The 19478-nt window shown below is 38.0% G+C and overlaps 3 protein-coding genes across 3 annotated transcripts in view; all 3 read left to right on the forward strand.

The window, feature by feature from the left end:
* Window positions 1–10870, forward strand: part of LOC139739217 (uncharacterized) — a 29016-nt gene extending 18146 nt beyond the window's left edge. Inside the window, exons 4-6 of the mRNA XM_071649830.1 lie at window positions 4883–5227; window positions 5876–5997; window positions 6355–10870. Coding sequence (XP_071505931.1) covers window positions 4883–5227; window positions 5876–5997; window positions 6355–6417 — 530 coding nt within the window. The 3' untranslated portion in view covers window positions 6418–10870. The remainder of the gene's footprint in view (window positions 1–4882; window positions 5228–5875; window positions 5998–6354) is intronic.
* Window positions 10871–11276: 406 nt separating this feature from the next.
* On the forward strand, window positions 11277–13176 carry LOC139739234 (NACHT, LRR and PYD domains-containing protein 3-like). Its single transcript, XM_071649850.1, has one exon. The coding sequence runs from the start codon at window positions 11509–11511 to the stop codon at window positions 13174–13176; it is 1668 nt and encodes a 555-aa protein (XP_071505951.1). The 5' UTR covers window positions 11277–11508.
* Window positions 13177–16024: 2848 nt separating this feature from the next.
* Window positions 16025–19478, forward strand: part of LOC139739257 (uncharacterized) — a 30523-nt gene continuing 27069 nt past the window's right edge. Inside the window, exon 1 of the mRNA XM_071649872.1 lies at window positions 16025–16158. Within this exon, the coding sequence (XP_071505973.1) occupies window positions 16060–16158 (99 nt within the window). The 5' untranslated portion in view covers window positions 16025–16059. The remainder of the gene's footprint in view (window positions 16159–19478) is intronic.

Consider the following 19478-nt stretch of genomic DNA (forward strand, 5'->3'; position numbering starts at 1 on the left):
AGCTTTCCGTAGATATCTAACTTGTCATATTTCTAAATTCTCTATAAATTTCTGCTTTAACAGAACCAGACGTGATGCTTTTGGCGCACCATGGCAAAAAAAAAAAACGGTTGCCGTTACCATGCTTGGTGTAAACGCACCCTTAACGCTAGGTGTTACAACAAACATTTCTCACTTTCGATCCCCAATAGTTCGAAAAGTATTATATCAGATGGCACTGTCATTGATATGAGTGATAGCTGAATAGTGTACAATTTAGTCGGAGGTGATTTGAATATGAAAGCATGAATCAGATTCATTAAATCCATGATTAATCTTAAAGTTAAGTTCCAGATTTTGGTCAAATTTGAACCCTCTGTACAAAATTGAACTTTACACACAAACCAATGATGTGTATGTGAGTGTGTACTTACAATGACCCTGAACAATAGACATGAATACCACGAATAACACCTTTCTACAGAACTCTGATGACTAAGCATCTGGTCTCATAGACCCCGTTTACAGTGCAGGGCCGGGCCGAGCCGCGGCCGAGCCCGGCCTCAATAGCGGTACTCGGCCGAGCAATTCTGTCCGTTTACAGTGGAGGGTTCGGCCCGGGCTTTTAATTAAAACCTTTCAATATTTTGTCGTCGTGGCGCTCTGCTCGGAAACAAACGACTTTAGTTGGGAGCGCGCCGCGCCGGTCGCAATTTGTTACAGCATTTGGCCCGTTAGCGTTTACAGTGGATGTGAAAAGGCCGGGCTCGGCCGCGGCCAAGCCGCTGCCGAGACTGCCTCCAGAGCTTGGCCAAATGCGCTGCCGATTTTGGTACTGCATTTGGCCTTTTGCGCGTTTACGGTGAAATGAATGCCGGGCACGGCCGCGGCCGAGCCCGGCCTTTTCACTCACTGTAAACGGAGTCTTGCTCCAAGGCGCATGAAAGCTTTATGAATAATTCAGGATGGATTGCCATGGACACTGTTAGTCTGAATTCATGGTGGACGGCAAAATGCATACACATGAAAAAGTAAGCACATGTTTTCATATGCTTGCGTACACTACATTTCAAGATGAATTAAGACTAGCTGTTATAGTGGAATTTCTCACTAATATGTAATAGAGCATTCAAACCCTGGTCATTGTTCTAGACCATTGTCTGGATGTTAACCACACACTCTCATACACACCAACTCAGAAAACACATAACGTTTTCAGAACGTTTCCTAAACGTTTTTTTTTTTTTTTTTTTAGGTTCCGTATATACGTCTTCGTATAAAATGGACGTTTTAAAAACGTATATTATAACGTCAAATGTGGGACGTACAAAGCACAGTTTTTTTTTGAAAACGTCTCAAAACGTTAATTGACGTTACAAAACGTTTTTATTATGTCTGCTACCTCTTCTTCATTTAAACGTCCACAAAACGTTTTTATTACGTCTGCTATGTCGACTTCGTTTTTAATGAACGTTTAAAAAAACGTTTTTATTTGGCCCGCTACGTCTTCGTCATTGCTTTCTTTATCATGAAATATTCATGCATATTTATGATTATTCATGTAAAGAAAATCAAAAATTTGAAAACTAGATAAAAGACATTGAAATGTGAGGTATTTATGCTGGGTTCAAACTTTCCGTTTAGAAAATTGTGCCTACGTTATTGTTCAGTTATTCACAATTACAAATTAGGCTATGGAGAGGTATTTTTCAGATGTTAATAGGCGAAATTAAGATTATGTGATTCAATTTTAGCAACCATGTCTTCATGTATTATACTTTTGCCGGTATATAAAAAGAATGTGGTACAGATTCGGATGTAGTAGGTAAATAATATCCGAGATTGTGCCTGTATAATCTCATAACCATACTTTTTTAATGCCCCATAAAAAAGTAAACATTAAACGTTCTTAAAGGTTTTCCGGAAGTTTTAGACGGATATGAAATGTTCTATAAACGTTCCAAAAGGGGTCATAAGACTCTTTAGACGTTCTTAAAACATTTTTTAAACGTTCTAGATGGTTTTCAAAGGTTTTCTGGACGTCCGCAGAACGTCCACAGAACGTTCCGAATATTGTTAAAAGGTTTTCTGACGTCTAGAACGTCCAAAAGGTTTTCTGCAGGTCCTTAAAAAGTCTGAAAGGTTTTGTCTTGTTTTTTTTTTACGTTTGAAAAACGTTTTTATAACGTCCATTTGAAACGTTTTACATACGTCGAAAACCTTCCACAAAAAGACGTTCTGAAAATGTTTTGACAAAACGTCCAAATAACGAACTTAAATCGTTTCAAGAACGTTCAGAAAACGTCCCCGTGTTAGCTGGGAATTGACTTCTGTGCAAAGTTTTGTATAGAGAGTTGAAAATAGAGCAAAATATGTAACCTTACTTAAATATGAATTTTGAATTTAATGAAACTTATTTATGCTTTCATTTTTAGATTACTTTCAACAAATTGTGCACTATTGAGCTCTTGCTCATATCAATACCAGCGGTATCTGATATATAATTTTTGAACTATTAAGGATCAAAAGTAGGAGTTTTTTTTTTGTAACACCTAGTACCATCTCTTGGCTACTTATACCAAAGATCGGACACTACATAAGGTGATAAACTCTCCCGATTCTACACGGCCGCTGGTAAAACGGAAGTGGCTGCCGCCGCTAGCGTTGAGCGGGTAAAAGAAACAATACAAACTGTAGATATACACTGAAGGAACGTGAATAAACGATCGATTGTACCTTTAATATAAAACACTTTGAAAATGAAACATTCAACTTTTTTGTGAATTACATGTAATTATATTGTTTGATTCACTTATGCCAAAAGGTTGTAGAATTGATAGAAACAGAAATTGTAGATGACGAAGAGCATTTTCTCTGAAATAAACACTCAAGTGACTATACGGGAAACTTTTGCATGAAGGATAGTCTATAAACAACGGAAGCACTTATAACGGAACAATTATCAATGAAGTTATAGGTGTAGGTAAAACTTGGTTGAGACTTGACTAGTCCTACGCAAGCCTCAGCTATGTCCAACTTTTCCACATTTTATACGTGCTCCTTTTTACATTGTTTATTCCAAACAACACTGTTCGGCCAGACAGCATAATGATGTTGGGCTGTTGCTCTTTGAGAATCTAACTCGTTACAATCGTAATACAGGAAAAATTCAAAACATGCCAGGTCTAACGTTAGATCAGTTTACCAAGATGTTGAAATTCCGAACGGGTCCTAATTTTGTCTGCAAGACTCTTCACTTAATTGAAGGACGGAGACTTAAGAAGAAGAAGGAGAAGAAGAAGAAGAAGAAGAAGAAGAAGAATTCCGAATGCGCAACAGTAATACTAAAAATTCACGAGTTACATGAAAATCTTCTCACTCTCTTTTCACACATTTAAGTGGAATGTGTCTAGATAAATAGGTGATTGCAGAAGCCAAAGTTGAAACAGAGCACTGAAAACTGTCAGACGTCCATACAGTACAAATTGGTATATACAGGGATGGAGTAGCTCATTGAAACACTCAGTCATATACTCTGGCTTGTGAAGATTCATTGACTGCATCTGCAAGACTCTTACAGAGCTTGCGACTTTTTGATGTTTAGTGGTGCAGGGTCGTATAATGCATATACTACGTTCGAGCGACACCGAAATCAAAATAATCTAGAAGTCTACACCCAACGTGAATAATGAAACACATTTCTTACTTTCCTGGATCTCCTTTCTTTCTTTTCTTTTAACACAAACGATAGACAATGTCACAGAGAACAAAAAATATTGATGACAATTAGCACTAATGAATGCACAGGTTTTGTTGAATTTAAACACACACGCTTCATTTTTGTAACTTGTCAGGGCACCCTAATGCCATCCCTACAAAAAATAGATTTCACGGTAGAAACGCTTTGGAATCACATGCACTTCGACATTATGTTTGAGAATTGGACTGGTTTCAGCCTCCCGTTCAACAATTGCGGAAATCAGGGAGTTATAAAGAGTGCACGATACGTTCACTGACACATTGCTGCATGTTCCCGTAGAATACACGGACAGGTGCATAAGCACCTGGCAAACCTTTAATCATGTCGTGTTTAAAGGGGATGGCTAACGGCCCGTTTAAGATCGCCCCGTCACTGTACAGGCATGCTAACCTGGAAACATTAAACAGCCCATTACTTGAATATGAGACCATTCTGAAGCAAATAATTTTCACACAACAATTATTATAGATATACAATGTACTCTTAAATGAATCAAGTTTCAAGTTTCAAGTTTATTCATCATTCCTCCTTATTTACAATATGGATTGAAACAAACATCCCCCAGAATTCCCATTGATTCCCACTGATCATTAATAGAGATCCCCTTTAAGGAAGTACTGTTTTAAGAAGTGTACTTGGTCAGAAATCTACACCCTACAAGCAATGGGAATCTACACCCTACAAGCAATGCTTCTATGTAGATTCCTCATATTTCACATGTTTTATTGTCTTATAAGCTGTACATGACAATTCATCCATGCTTTTGTATTGTGATGTTTATGTTTTATGTACTTGTTGAAATGTGGAATATGGAACAATAAAAAACAAAACAAAACAAAATACTACGACAAAACGGGGAGCTGTGACAATTACTTCACGCAATGCGGAGTATCCCGTATCTGACATATTTTCTAAAACATCTTTTTAAACATTTTTAACACGAAAATTGTTTTTTCTCTTATACATAAAAAATATTTAAAAAATTGTTCACGTTCTAATAGTCTGCAGTAGCAAACCATATCGCTTATAAAAGACCCTTCTTCCATGAAAGGATTGGGTATCGTAAATAATACCGTAAAATGAATACAAAATATCATTATCATTACATGTATCATTTACAAATAATATTTTCCGTTCCCCAAGCAATGGCATCAAAACATGCAATCGAAGAATGCGTCGGTAAGATTCTGACTCATCACAGCCGATGTACGTACCCAATCCCCTCCAACACTCCTTCCTTCAACCTTACCTGCGTCGTGAGTGGATTTAGGCCCAACATTTCTATGCTGTGGACCGACGAGGCTGGAGAAAGAATTGATTCTGTGATTTCGCAACAGACAACACTACCTGACGACTCATACGAGCGATTTGATACGATCACTGTTTCATCCAAACGTGGGGCTCAGCAAACATTCATGTGCTTGGCTAGCGGGGACTCGGTATATGGAACATTGTCAACCGCGGAAATCACCGTTCTTCCTACAGCAGGTTTATAAAATAATGATATACATAATATATTTGTGCGTGTGATAATTATTATGATATCAGGACAAGACAAAAAGTTTTTTTCTTTCCTGTCAATACCTCATACCCATGTAATCAGCTTTCTATTATTTTCGTACTATAAATTCGAGATTTTTATGTTATGATGAATAAAATACACTTTGTATGTATATAATCATCTATACGTGTTTAAGTTTTGTCAATGCCTTATATATTCTGGAAATCTAAATGTAGCAATAATCTAACAAATTTTGTATCGATATTTATTTAGGGGAAATTTAACGCGATTTGATATATTTGTATATAAAACTGATTACTTGGCCAGGTACTCTGAATTCTTATACGTACCATCTTATCATTAAAACCAAATTCATGCCACAGTATGCAAGAATGTATAGCTAGTAGATTAAATTAAAAAAAAAGTTGTCTTTTTTGTTCGTAACGATGTAATTTTGTCAAACTTGTGGACACGATTTCACCTATAGTAATCAGCTTTCTATAATTGTCAGTAAAAGCTCGAGAAGTTTTGATGTTATGATACAATATGAATAATGTACATGTTTAAGTCTTCTAAAATGGACAATTTTTTAAAACTGTGTCTACATACAGACATATATATTCTTTTTTTTTCAGGGAAACATGGCGACTCTGGTCTCATTATTGGACTGGTCATTGGTGTAGTATCTGTTGCAACCCTGTTTCTTCTTGTTGGGAAGTGCTTGCAAGAGTACTATCCGCGTATCCTACCACGCAAGGTTGTGGATTATTTAATTGTTTACATATCTGTTTATTTTATTTCTCTCTTTTTTCCTTTTTAGAGGAGGATGAGTTAACTATGGCCAAAAATACGGACGATGTCGTCATGACACATCCACTTTTACTCATGGACAGATTATTTTCAGTCAAATGATAAATTCTCGGGCAAACCTCGTTTAAGAATTTCGGGATGTAGGATATGAATAGTCTACAATGATAATGTGGAATTCTATTTTGATTTTCTTTTTTTTTAATTCAGTACAATTTATCTAATCTAAGTAATATATGATACAAAATATGCATGAGATGACGTTAGGAATTGATGCTATTGTCGTTATTGATTCCGTGCTTTGCAGGATGTGCCTGGAATTCCTGCTGGCGGAGACCACAAGGAACAGAGAGATCTCCCGAAGAAGTAGAATTAATGCCAAGTATGAGTAACACTACACCATCATCATATTTCCTTAGTCAATTGAAGGGGTCGTGCTGTTTGTAATATAAACATTCATAATTGGTGTCACAATTCGTTATTCAAGATTGTTGTTCAGTTTTGCATGCCATGATGTTTTGCGGCATGGTTGTGTGCAAGTTAATTGGATAGTATTTTAGGTTTCAAGAATGTTCTTAAAAATGAGATAATTGCCTGTCTTCGTTTGATTATGTGGGGATCTTTGTGGTGTGTTGTCTTATAAATTCGAAATAATGGTCTTGCAATCTGCAGTGGCAGTACGGAAGGAAAATGGTATAGTCGAAAGCATTCTATCTGTACCGTTATGTAGAATAAAATGCGGATTTGTTCAGTATTAACGAGATCCTTAAAATAATCATAATGGCTAGAATGATATCATTTTCAAATGATCAAGGGCAAGGTGGCTTGAGTCAGGAGAGAAGTCATCTCGATATTTTTTTCAGCTTGAAAAAGCAAAGGGTAAAAAAAAAGAAATAAATAGTATTGAAATAGATGGTAAGATTTTCAGAGAAGATGAAGAGATTTTGAAAAAAATACATGATTTTTATAGCAGTCTTTACGGAAAAGACGATTCCAAGTCTGATATCAAAGACTACACTCGTAATTTAGACTTTAATGTATTAAGTGAGGAAGATGCAAACATCTGCGAGGGGAAGCTCACAGAAAATGAATGCTGGTTTGCACTCAAATCTATGCATTTGAATAAGTCACCTGGCAGTGACGGTCTTAGTGTAGAATTTTATAGATGTTTCTGGGAAGACCTGAAACAGATGGTAATAGACAGCTTGAATCAGGGATATGATAAAAAAGAATTGTCTGTTTCTCAAAGTCAAGCCATTTTAACACTCTTGTATAAGAAAGGTAATAAGAACATATTAGATAATTGGCGACCAATTTCGTTGCTTAATATAGATTATAAGTTGGCGGCTCGTGTTCTGACAATCCGATTGAAAAAAATAATTCATTGTATTATATCCGAGGACCAATATGGTTTTATGAAAAATCGTTCTGCATCAGAGTGTATACGGACAGTTCAGGATGTAATTGATTACTGTCAATGTACTGAAACACCCGCTATTATTATGTCATTGGATTTCAAGAAAGGTTTTGATACTATTAATCATGATTTTTTGTTTGGTTTGTTGAAGGAACTAAGATTCAAAGAATCTTTCATTGGATGGATCAAAACGTTGTATAGTAATGCTAATGGTAGAGTAATGAATTATGGTTGGATATCTGAAGAATTTTTTATTAAAAGAGGTGTGCGGCAAGGATGTCCGTTATCAGCTCTTTTGTTTATCATTGTTGCAGAAATTTTAGCAGCAAAGATAAAGCAGAATGTTCAAATAAAAGGTATTTTAGTACCTAATATTGAATCGGAAAATGAGTATAACGATATTCGAATTATTCAATTTGCTGACGATACCACAATTTTAGTTGATTCTGTTGATTCCTTCACAGAAGTAATGAAAGAAATAGAATTTTTTGGTGAAAATGCTGGCCCAAAAATTAATTGGTCAAAATCTCAGTTTATGAGACTGAACTTAGATATTGAAACTATTGGAGAATTAAATCTCACAGAAGACGCCATAAAATGTCTCGGTATATATGTTGGGAAATGCTATAAAGAAGTTGAAGACCTTAACTGGGAAGGCAAAATAGGGAAAATAAAAAATACACTAGATTTATGGAGAATGAGAAATTTGACATTGTATGGAAAGGTGACCATTATCAAACAATTAGTTACATCTCAGTTAGTATACACAGCTACAGCAGTACCTGTGCCCTTAAAGATCATTAGGTCAGTAAATAGATTACTGTATTCTTTTTTATGGAATTCCAAACGGGAAAAGGTAAAACGCACCGTATGCTGCAACCCAGAAACAGGAGGAGGACTTAAAATGGTCGATTTGCTTTCAAAATGTTTATCTCTCCGTTTATCATGGTTTAAGAAGTATTTTTCTGAGGAACAAATGTCATGGAAGATTTTATTTCAATATTGGACCCAGAAAATTGGCGGAATGCCTTTGTGTTGGAAATTTAATTGCAAGAAAAATGATATATTAAGAATATGCAGAAGGAGAAAAATACCTGAGTTTTACATTGACCTTTTCTGTTCATGGTCTGAGTTAAAGTACATAGACATGTTTAATGTTAATGATATAAAGAAAGAAGTTGTTTGGAATAACAGTCATATTAGATATGACAACGAAATGTTATGTTTCCAGAGCTGGATAAAGGAAAATGTTATCACAGTGAAACAGATTATAGAAGATGGGGAGTGGAAAGACGTTACATCCATAAATGAAACCTTCCGAGACAGGCAGCTGCTCGCCTCATTTGAATTGTCTAAGTTAAAAAAAGCATTCCCCAGGTTTTGGTTAGACAAGTTACGTAATAATATACAGACTCCTGTACTGCTGCACACAGAAGAATTTGATGCTATTGAGTTGTCAACAGGTGATAAAATCAGTGTACAGAAAACATCAGCTAAACATTATTATAGATTATTTTTGCATAAGAAAAAACAAGAACCTTCATGTTTATACCTCTGGCAAGGTTATTTGAATTTACCCTGTGATTTTGATTGGAAAAAGGTATTGCAATATAAGTTTCATCAGATTAATGATAACAGAATAAAGCAATTTAATTTTAAGCTTTTTCATCGAATACTGCCCAGTAAAGACAATTTGTTTAAATGGGAAATTTTGAATGATAATTTGTGTACTGTATGTAATTGTAAAGAAACCACTTGTCATTTTTTGCTGAAATGCAAAAAAATCAAAATGTATTGGAGAGTGGTTTCGGTTTTAATTCGAAATATTTTCGATCTTGTGATAGATATCAATGAAAAAGTCATTATTCTCGGATATGATATAGGTAACAAAAAGATGAAATTAGTAAACCTTTTTTTGAATTATGCCCAATTCATTGTCTACAGGAATTATGTCAGAGAACGCAATGAAAGAAACAAATGTTTGTTCAATGTACATCATTTAATAGAAGATTTGAAAGCGGAATTAAGATTTTATATCAGTTTGAAGTGCAACCAAACGAGATTCGATGATATTGGATTAAGAAGAATACGCAATTATTTTGGTTGGTACCATTGATGTACCCTTCAATTATTTTTTTCCTGTCATAATGATTATGTTGAATGCCTTTTGGATACTTGCAGATAATGTGATTGTAAATATGCGAAGATATGTGGAAAAATAAAGTACCTCAGATGAGGAAAATAGAAAAAAAAATCATTTTCAAATGGCTATCCAAACTTTGACTGATTGGCGTTTTGATAGGGAATCATCCTACGAGGCTGACATCCACGAGCACACGGACCATGAGTTCGACACTACATACTATATAGTGATATAGCCCATGAGTTCGACACTACGCAAAAAGGGTTCGCGAGAGCATTTTTGGAATTTAATTGGAAAGATATAGTGGAACATTTAATCGAATATTATTATTGCACAAACATTCACGTACACACATGCACACACTAATGAAGGTTTGAAAATTTCCAGAGAACGAGGAAGGGCAAAAGTGAAGCGGTATATAACACACAAGCGCCCAGTTCAGATCAAGCCCCTCTCTTTTCCCCTGAGGACCTAGTATTAATATCCTCCTAATATACCGTTATCTAGGCACATACAATTACGCACGCTGCTTGAATCATTGATTTTAAGGGGGAGGGGGCTGTTCCTTTTGTTGAACTCGTGGGCTTTGTTTGCTTTGGATCGGTCTCGTGATTTCTTTTTTTTTTGTAATTGTATTACTATTTTTTTCCGTACGTGTCTGTGTCCGTCTGTCCGTCTGTCCGTCCGTCCGTCTGTGCGTCCGTGTGTGATCAAAATGTTCAAAATGCTACTCCTTCGCCATTTCTAACCCGATTTTGATTCTGTTTGCTTTATATGATAGCACTACATGGGAGCTTTGAAACTTCTACACAGAATTTCAGCTGTGACCTTTGACCGTGACCTTTGACCTATATTGTACAATTTGCTTAAAAATGCTACTCCTTCGCCATTTCTAACCCGATTTCAATTCCGTTTGCTTTATATGATGGCACTAGGTAAGGGCTTCAAAACTTCTACACATAATTTTGACCTTTGACTTCTTTGACCTTTGACCTTGATTTTTGACCTATATTGTACATTGCCTACAAAATGCTACTCCTTCGCCATTTCTAACCCGATTTTGATTCCGTTTGCTTTATGTGATGGCACTAGGTGAGGGCTTCAAAACTTCTACACAGAATTTTGACCTTTGACTTCTTTGACCTTTGACCTTGATTTTTGACATATATTGTACATTTTGCTACAAAATGCTACTCCTTCGCCATTTGTAACCCGATTTCAATTCCGTTTGCTTTAAGTGATGGCACTAGGTGAGGGCTTCAAAACTTCTACACAGAATTTTGACCTTTGACTTCTTTGACCTTTGACCTTGATTTTTGACCTTTATTGTACATTTTGCTACCAAATGCTACTCCTTCGCCATTTCTAACCCAATTTCGATTCCGTTTGCTTTATGTGATGGCACTAGGTGAGGGCTTCAAAACTTCTACATAGAATTTTGACCTTTGACTTCTTTGACCTTTGACCTTGATCTTTTTACCTATATTGTACATTTTGCTACTAAATGCTACTTCCGGCGGGGACATATATTACGCACCGCGTAATTTCTACTTTTCCTTGTTTTACGTAGTGTTGAACTCATGGGCTGGATGGCTAGCGTGGGCCTATTTTACTCGATGTCCAACTCTCAGGCTGTAGGCCTATAACTATATAGTGGGATGTATGACTTCTGGGCTGAATGACTCGTGATAAGCCCGTAGGCTGTGTCATGGTGTCGGTCTCGTGACAAGCAGACGCTTATAGTGTAATATGATCCTACTGGTATGCTTTTATGAAGCACTCCTTGACTTTGGGTTTCTAGTGATTTTCGCAAGTATAACTAATTTATAATTGTTCAAATGTCAAAATCTGAAAATCATCCGGATATCTCCTTTAAGTCAATTTGCCCGTAAAAAACTGAAATGATTCAAGCCATTGCCTATCTGCAATGTTTCAGCATCATTTGGAAGTCATCTATTGTAATTACGTATCATGGTATTCTGAATGTAATTAGTGTCCGTATCCTCGCATGTCTGCTTCACTTCCCAGAACCAGCGCTTACAAGGACACAGGTAAAACGATGCAAAAAAGAGCTGAAGAAGTATTACCGCTTGTTACAAGGCAGAGTCAGAGTGCATTCCTTAGACTTCACGAAAGTAATACGACTGGATGACATTTACACAGATTTGAGTCTAAGAAATGGAAATGACATGCAAAATGAAACAATGACATATGAAAATCTTTTTACGAAGAGTGAAAATGGAAGTCTTGTACAACGCCTTCTGATCCAGGGTCAGGGAGGTGTCGGTAAATCAACACTTTGCGCTAAGATTGCCTGGGACTGGTGCCAGGGTAGGATTCTCCAGGATCTGGACATGGTGCTCCTAATTCCTCTTCGAGATGTCACTGACGACAAAACTATTGGTGACCTTATAAAAAAATATCTTTGTGATTCTAACACTGTGACTTCTAACCAGATTGATGACTACATTTCAAACAATCCTGACAAAGTTCTTCTCATTCTTGATGGGTTCGACGAGTTTAATGGAACATTACATGAAAACGACAACAACGAGATCATTCGCATTCTAGGATTAGAGAAAAATAAGTTATGCAAAGTGATTGTGACCACACGACCATGGCGAACAGACGAATTCAGAATGGACAAGACTCTTGCCAAAGCTTATACTTTCATTACGATCGATGGATTTAGCAAGGAAAACTTGCCAACTTATATCAGGAAGTATTTCAAGGTTAAAGATAAGGACAATCTTGCAGAAAATTTAATCGCCTTCATGGACAAAAATGATGTTATCCGGTTGAACGTGGCCCCGTTTCCTATCTACTGTGCTATGCTCTGCCTTCTCTGGGACGAATTTAGTGACAAGAGAAAAGAGCAGAATTCTTTCTCCGATGTCTTTCAAAAAATGATCTCTCTTCTAAAAACACACTATGCATCAAAGTTTTGTAAAAATCTTCAAACACAGAATCCTACTGAGTATGTACAAGCAGCTGAGAGCGCAATGCAAGGAATAAGTGACATAGCGCTGAGTGGTTTATTAGTCGGGAATCTTTCATTTCCGGAAGAGCAATTCAGGAAGTGTGCACATGCCATGAAAACATGCTGCAGAGTCGGGGTTTTGACAATAAAGCGAGATGTCAATAGTACACAGCTTTGGCACGAAGCTAACAATTCATCCTTAATTCGGTCAACGGTTTCGTTTCCCCACGAATTGTTCCAAGAATACATTGCAGGGTTGTATATTGGAAATTTATTCAGCAACGATCGCGCGAAATATAACGATTTGAAAAGCAAACTTCTTAATCGATATGAGGAGTTCCGTTACTTACTCTATTTCACCTCAGCTTTAAGGACGGAACTTGGCCTCGATGTCATCAATGACTTAAAAAGGACTGATGAACAGTATTTCTGCGTTGACGTTGCGTTTGAAAGTCATACTGAGGAGGCCGCCAGAGCAGTGGGAGAACGGTGGCAGGACTACACACTTGAATCATCCATGTTAGAACACACAAAATCAGGAGTTGTGTTCATGATGCAATGTAACCAAGTGGTGAGTGACATAGAATGAAGCGGAGTTAGGCTTTAGACTCCGCAGAAAGATTATTATTTTGCATCATTATGACAATGTAATTTTACGCGCAGGTTTTTTTTTTTTCCGTGTGCTATTAGAAACAAAATCTTTAACCCGCTCTGTTACATTCACTCCCGTTCTCACACACACCTGGTGTGGCTCTGGTAGTTTCATTCTTGGCTGCAAATCCATCACTTTTGTCTTTACCCTAATATTTTTTCCCTTCAAAATGGAAAGGTTGATTTGTAAATCACACAGAGACCTTTTCCCCCCCTTTTTTTTTTGTGTATAGATTTAGGGGGCGCTGTGGCATAGCGGATAACAGCGCCGTATATAAAGAAAGTCTGACCAACTACAAAATTGGACGCCATGTCGATGTCCAGCGTGTTACGCTTTGCAGGGTTAAAGCTAGTATCTCACCAACGGAGACGTCTCCGCAACGTCTCCAACGTATCAGTCGCAGCAGTCGCGGATACGTCTCTGAGACGAGTTATGGCAGGTGTCAAAAAATTTCGAATATGATGGAGCCGTTGCATGATCACCTGACTTGATCCAGGTAGGATGTCTGCACGCAGATGGTCACGTGGTTTCTAAAGTAGGTCAAACAGAGGCAAATAGAGTCGCGGAGACGTCTCCGCGACCTCTCACCAGTTTTTTTTTTTTTTTCTGGTCTCCAGCAGGTCTCGGAGACGTCTCTGAGACGTCTCAGTAGTCGCGGATATAATTAGTCTCCGCGACGTCTCCGCAAGTGATGGAGACGTCTCGGAGACGTCGCGGAGACTTCGCGAAAAATCGAACATGTTTAAATCTCTTGCGACTCCTTGGAGACTCTGTAATTTTTTGACACCTTTTTGACGCCATAACTCGTCTCAGAGACGTCTCCTTGGTGAGACCGCAAGCCATTTTTATGTTGGAGACGTCTCCGCGACTGCTGCGACTGATATAGTGGGGCAGATATGTGAAAAAGATGCTCACATCCGGAGGAAAGTTTGATATTTTGCATATAGGAGTATTTGGAGGCGCTGATTTCTAAAATTGCCGGATCCAAGAGATCTGGCCACGGGGTCGGCCGCCATTTTGAATTCCAATATGGCCGCCGTCAAAGATCACTATCTTCAGTTCTAAATGACAAAAGCCATTGAAATTTGATACATAAAACTAAAGTGATAAAATGACTTCAATAACAGACTTGTTTGATATGTCTGACAAGCTGCACGGCAGCCAATTTGAATTTTCCTGCATAGTTGTCATGTTGGAGTGTTGAAAATCTCTATCTCGGGTTTGTAAATTAGGCTACGCGCGTTTGTAACTGATTATTCAAGTGCGCGCTGCTGTATTTACATTGTGACGTCAGTGAAAGGTGCATTATGCTTCATTTTGCTGCACTTTTTGGCATGCCTGTCAATGTTTGTCTTCGCGGCCATATTGGAATTCAAAATAGTGGGCAATGCGTTTGTCAGACACATTACATTAGTCCATTTTTTTTTAAACTCAGTATGTTAAAATACTCGTTTGCACCTAATTTCATCATCACTCACCACTTATAGAACTCGAGATAGGGATTTTGAACATTTCGTCGAGGCGGCCATAATGGAAATCAAAATGGGGGCCATTCGTTTTTTGTCAGACACTTCAAATTAGCCTGTCATCAAATTCAACACGTCAAAACGCTCTTGTGTACTAAATTTTGGTGCCACAGGCAAGATGACTGGTCATTCAGATCTGACGATAGGGATCTATAAATTTATTTTGTGATGGCGACCATATTGGAATTCAAAATGGCGGCTGACCCCGTGGTCAGATCTCTTGGATCCGACAATTTTTGAAACAGGGCCCCCAAATACCCCTAGATGCAAAATTTCATACTTTCCGCCGGATGTGAGCATCTCGACCAATTTTTGCTACATAATACTGCCCCACTGATAAGTTGGAGACGTCGCGGAGATGTCTCCATCGGTGAGATACCAACTTAAGCGTGTATGCTTAGACGTAATAAAGAAAACCTACCGAATAAGGGGTAGTGAACAATGGGCACTGCGTATGAGCTCACTTTGGTAACGATGTGGCTCCACAAGTATCACGGGACCACTTTTGACCAATCACAGGCTTCAAAACTCATTAGCTGAAAACGGATTTGGCCATACTCTTTTTATACGGCACTGGAGAATAAGACTCCCGACTCCCGATCGGAGGTCCCGGGTTCGATTCCAACAATTAAAAGAGCTTACACCCTTGGACAAGATGTTTACCCGTCTCGTCCCAGGTGTATAAATGGGTAACCGGCAATGCTAGCGTAATAATAATAGCAGGGACCTCTGGTAGAGCAGTGGCAACACAGAAGAGGCTTCCTTGGGTAAATAAGACCTTGTTATTATTAAATCATTATCTTTGCACACAAAAAGGTAAATTGCGCAAAGATCTCGCTGACACAGATTTTTTTCTCTTTTTAATGATTGAGGTAGAGGCAAGAGTGACAGAGTATTTGATTTTCATGCTAGGATAGACACTTTTACACTTTAGGCAAACTTGTAATTACAGTTACCAAAATGCTACTTGAAGTATCCGTTATGCAAGATTTGTAGGACCTAAATAGGGGAGATGTTAGTGTTTATTTCATATACAAGAAAATACATAATTGAGCATAAAGCTAGCCTTTTACAATGATCTTTTCTTGAATTATCATTTTATATTGAATGTTTTAAGAGCATTTCTGTCTCTGATTTCCTACAATACAAAACACATTCGCATTTTTTTTTTTCAATATAACACTCGGTTATTGCTGTTCATAATATCATTTTCAATATTCGTCCCAATTAGCTATCGTTATCTCTTGTCAACATGATCTGTGAAGAAACTGAGTCACGTAACTTGGCGAAGAGTATGTGTTCCAGCCGTGTACTGCACAAAGTAACAATACAAGACTCACAATTTCACATGGACTTCTACAAAATCCTCGGCGAAGAGGCTGCGATCTGTCAGGTAATTAAAAAACAGTGTTGGAGCCAACTGTATAATGTTCCTCTTCTTAACACACGTTTATATTTCTCACAAGACTCGGCAGGTATGCTATCGATAGGATAATTGAATATCTTTGTAGTATACATTGTCTTTGTACACATTGACACCACGCCCCATCCAGTGAAGTGGTCAATCTTAAAAACGAACTTCTAAACAATGATATAGGTACCTACGCTTCTGAATGTAGTTTCAAGTTTGCTAACGTCAGATCAGACGGTGAGCCCGTTGGGCCTGGGAGGGGGGGGGGGGGGAAGGGGCGGACAACAAAGTTTGGGCAAATTTCATATTTTTTCCTAGAAAACACAGGGTCAAAATACATAATTATTTACTAGACTTAACAAAAATAATCACTTGTTATGGAATGAATATCACGAATCCTCGGCTGTGGCTGATTGAAATCGCAGGAATAAGAATTCAACAATTTCAAGGCGCGCAACCTCATAGTACCCAAACTGCCCCTAAAGTGTCCTAACTCCTGTCATAGCATTACATGAAGTTCGAGTGTGTGTGTGTGTGTGTGTGTGTGTGTGTGTGTGTGTGTTTTGTATGTGTGTGTGCATCGAATTTTTCGCTGAGACCCTACTTCCAAAAGATCTGCTTCTTCTGCTTGGTTCCACACTTATCTTTTTTAAAATTAATCATTTAATCAATTATTTTTTTTTTGTTTAAATGAGGAGCTCTAAAGTGATTTAAGTGTGTTTTGAAACTTTCATCATGTATGTATTTCATTTTCTAGGTAGCTTGAAACGCTTGTTGCTATTATTTGATGTTTACATGTATTGTTAGATTAAAGTACAAATTGTGATGGATTATCAGGTGAAATGAGATGAAAATATGAAGTCAGAACTGTAAAGGCCCTGTCACACCAGTCTTTTCTAGGTAAACTATACGCGGGCTTGCTGCGAGTAGGAATTTTCCAGCACGCAGGATGAATTTCCAAGACAAGGGTGATGGCGAGTTCCGTATATTCCTGTTACCTGCCAGATAGTCTGGGTGCCAAAGCCACTTTTTGGGCCTAGCCTTGTTTTACCGTCCACCCAATGTTTTTAGATGGTTTTACCCTATTTCGAGGGTGCTGAATCCGAATCTGGGTGATGCAACTCTTGCATCCTTGAGGGTTTAGAGATAATAATAATAATACATACAATTTCTATAGCGCCGTTCTCCACTTTGATTAAATGCTCAAGGCGCTTTACAATAGGTACATCAAAGCAAACAGATTGAAAATACAAGTACATCACAGTAATAGAAGAAGATGAAGAAGCAGAAAAAAAAGACATGAAAGTCTGTCTTCAAAAGACACTGGTCTTCAAAATGCACTGCTAAACAGATAGGATTTTAAATTACTCCTGAAAGATGTTATAGAGCTTGAGTCTTTCAGCTCACGAGGAGGTGAATTCCACAGTGTTGGTCCAGCGTGAGCGAAAGCACGTTCCCCCAAGATTTCCTAGAAAACGGAATATGTAAGAGACCTGAAGTTGAGGATCGAAGAGTTCGTGAAGGTTGGTATTGACGAAACAAACAAACATTGTAATCAGGAGCTGTTCCCTCAATAACATGATAAACCAAAAGAAGTATCTTAAACCGAATACGCTCCTGTACAGGCAACCAATGAAGACTCTTCAGGATAGGTGTGATATGACTGCGTTTACTTGACAAAGAAACAATACGTGCAGCGGCATTTTGTAGCTTTTGTAATTGGGCAATTTGCGAGTTTGGTAGATTGAAAAACAAACCATTACCAAAATCAAGGCGTGAAGAAATAAGTGCATGAACAAGTTTTTTCCGTGGCAGAGCGAGTCAAATACTTGCGAATAAAACCAATATTGCGCAATTGATAACGGACTGATTTAGAAATGTTGGTGATTTGATCGGACATAGCCATGTGAGAGTCAAACATAACACCCAGATTGCGACATGACTTTGACAGAGGAATATCATTACCTACAATCGAAATACAATTAATATCCAACTTATTCAAGTGAGATTTAGAACCAAAAAGGATAAATTCACACTTGCTGTGGTTTAGAAACAATGAGTTAGACCTCATCCAAGCATCAATATCAATGATGCAATTTTCTAGACAGCGCAGTGCATGAGATGCTTGGATTTGATGTGGTGGAAAAGATACAAAAACTTGTATGTCGTCTGCATATAGATGATACCGAACAGAATGCCTTTGAAATATTTTCCGCAGACCGATCAAGTAGATAGAAAAAAGGGTGGGCCCGCCAACAGAGCCTTGAGGTACACCACAGCCTAATGGCTTTGAAGACGATGTGACGCCATTCAAAAGAACAGACTGTGAATGGTGTGATAGGTATGATTTAAACCATTCGAGAGCTTGTCCCTGGATACCCAAACTTCTAAGTGTATTGACAAGAATTCTGTGATCTACAGTGTCGAAGGCCGAAGACAGATCCAACAAAACCATTGCTGTGACGGATCCGGAATCCATTTCCCTTAAAATATAACTAGAAACATTTATCAAAAGGATCTCCACACTATGGTGAGGGCGATAAGCCGACTGTAAAGGATCGAATAGACCATGTTCCAGCATATAGTCTGAGAGTCTCGAAAACACAACTCTCTCTAAAATCTTGAACAAAAATGAAAGATTGCATACAGGACGATAACTTGTCAATGATTCCTTATCCAATGAAGGTTTTTTCAGCAAAGGACGGATCAGACCTTTCTTCAAAGATAAGGGTACGGTAGCTTGCTCGATACTGAGGTTAACAATTTGAGAAATAATCGGGGCAAACGTGGGTGCGCAGTCCTTTAAGAGAATGGTTGGAACCGGATCCAATGGACAGGATTTAGGAGGCAATTTACGAAGAAGGAGAAGTATTTCATCAGTAGTTGTATGTTGGAAGGTTTCCAGTGTGGAAGAGGTAACAGGTTCAGATTCAGATAGTACAACATTACAATTGAAATTATCTCGGATTTTTTCAACTTTCGAATGAAAAAACTGACTAAAAGTTTCAGCCATGGCACAGCCATCGACATGTTTAGGCAATGGAGATGACTGTTTGCGGTTCAAAAGTCGATTGGCGACGTTGAAAAGCTTCTTATGATCATCTCCGCAGTTTTCGATGAGTCTGGTGTGATAGATGCGTTTTGCTCTGGACACAAGGTAGTTTACTTGGTCTCTCTGATCACAGAACAACTTTCTGTCTGTCTGCAGCTTTCCATTGATGCGCCATCTCCTCTCAAGTCGCCGCCGCTCTTTCTTTGCTTCAGAGATACCAGAGTCATACCAGGGACTGTACTGATGAGAC

The sequence above is a fragment of the Diadema antillarum genome, unplaced genomic scaffold, assembly GCF_040938485.1.
Source record: "Diadema antillarum isolate AM-2024a unplaced genomic scaffold, OU_Dant_1.0 seq00000791_RagTag, whole genome shotgun sequence".
NCBI lineage: Eukaryota > Metazoa > Echinodermata > Echinoidea > Diadematoida > Diadematidae > Diadema > Diadema antillarum.

What these genes read in the sequence shown, in the direction of transcription:
- LOC139739234 (XM_071649850.1), top strand. Translation starts at nt 11,509, where the DNA reads ATGATTCAAGCCATTGCCTATCTGCAATGTTTCAGCATCATTTGGAAG.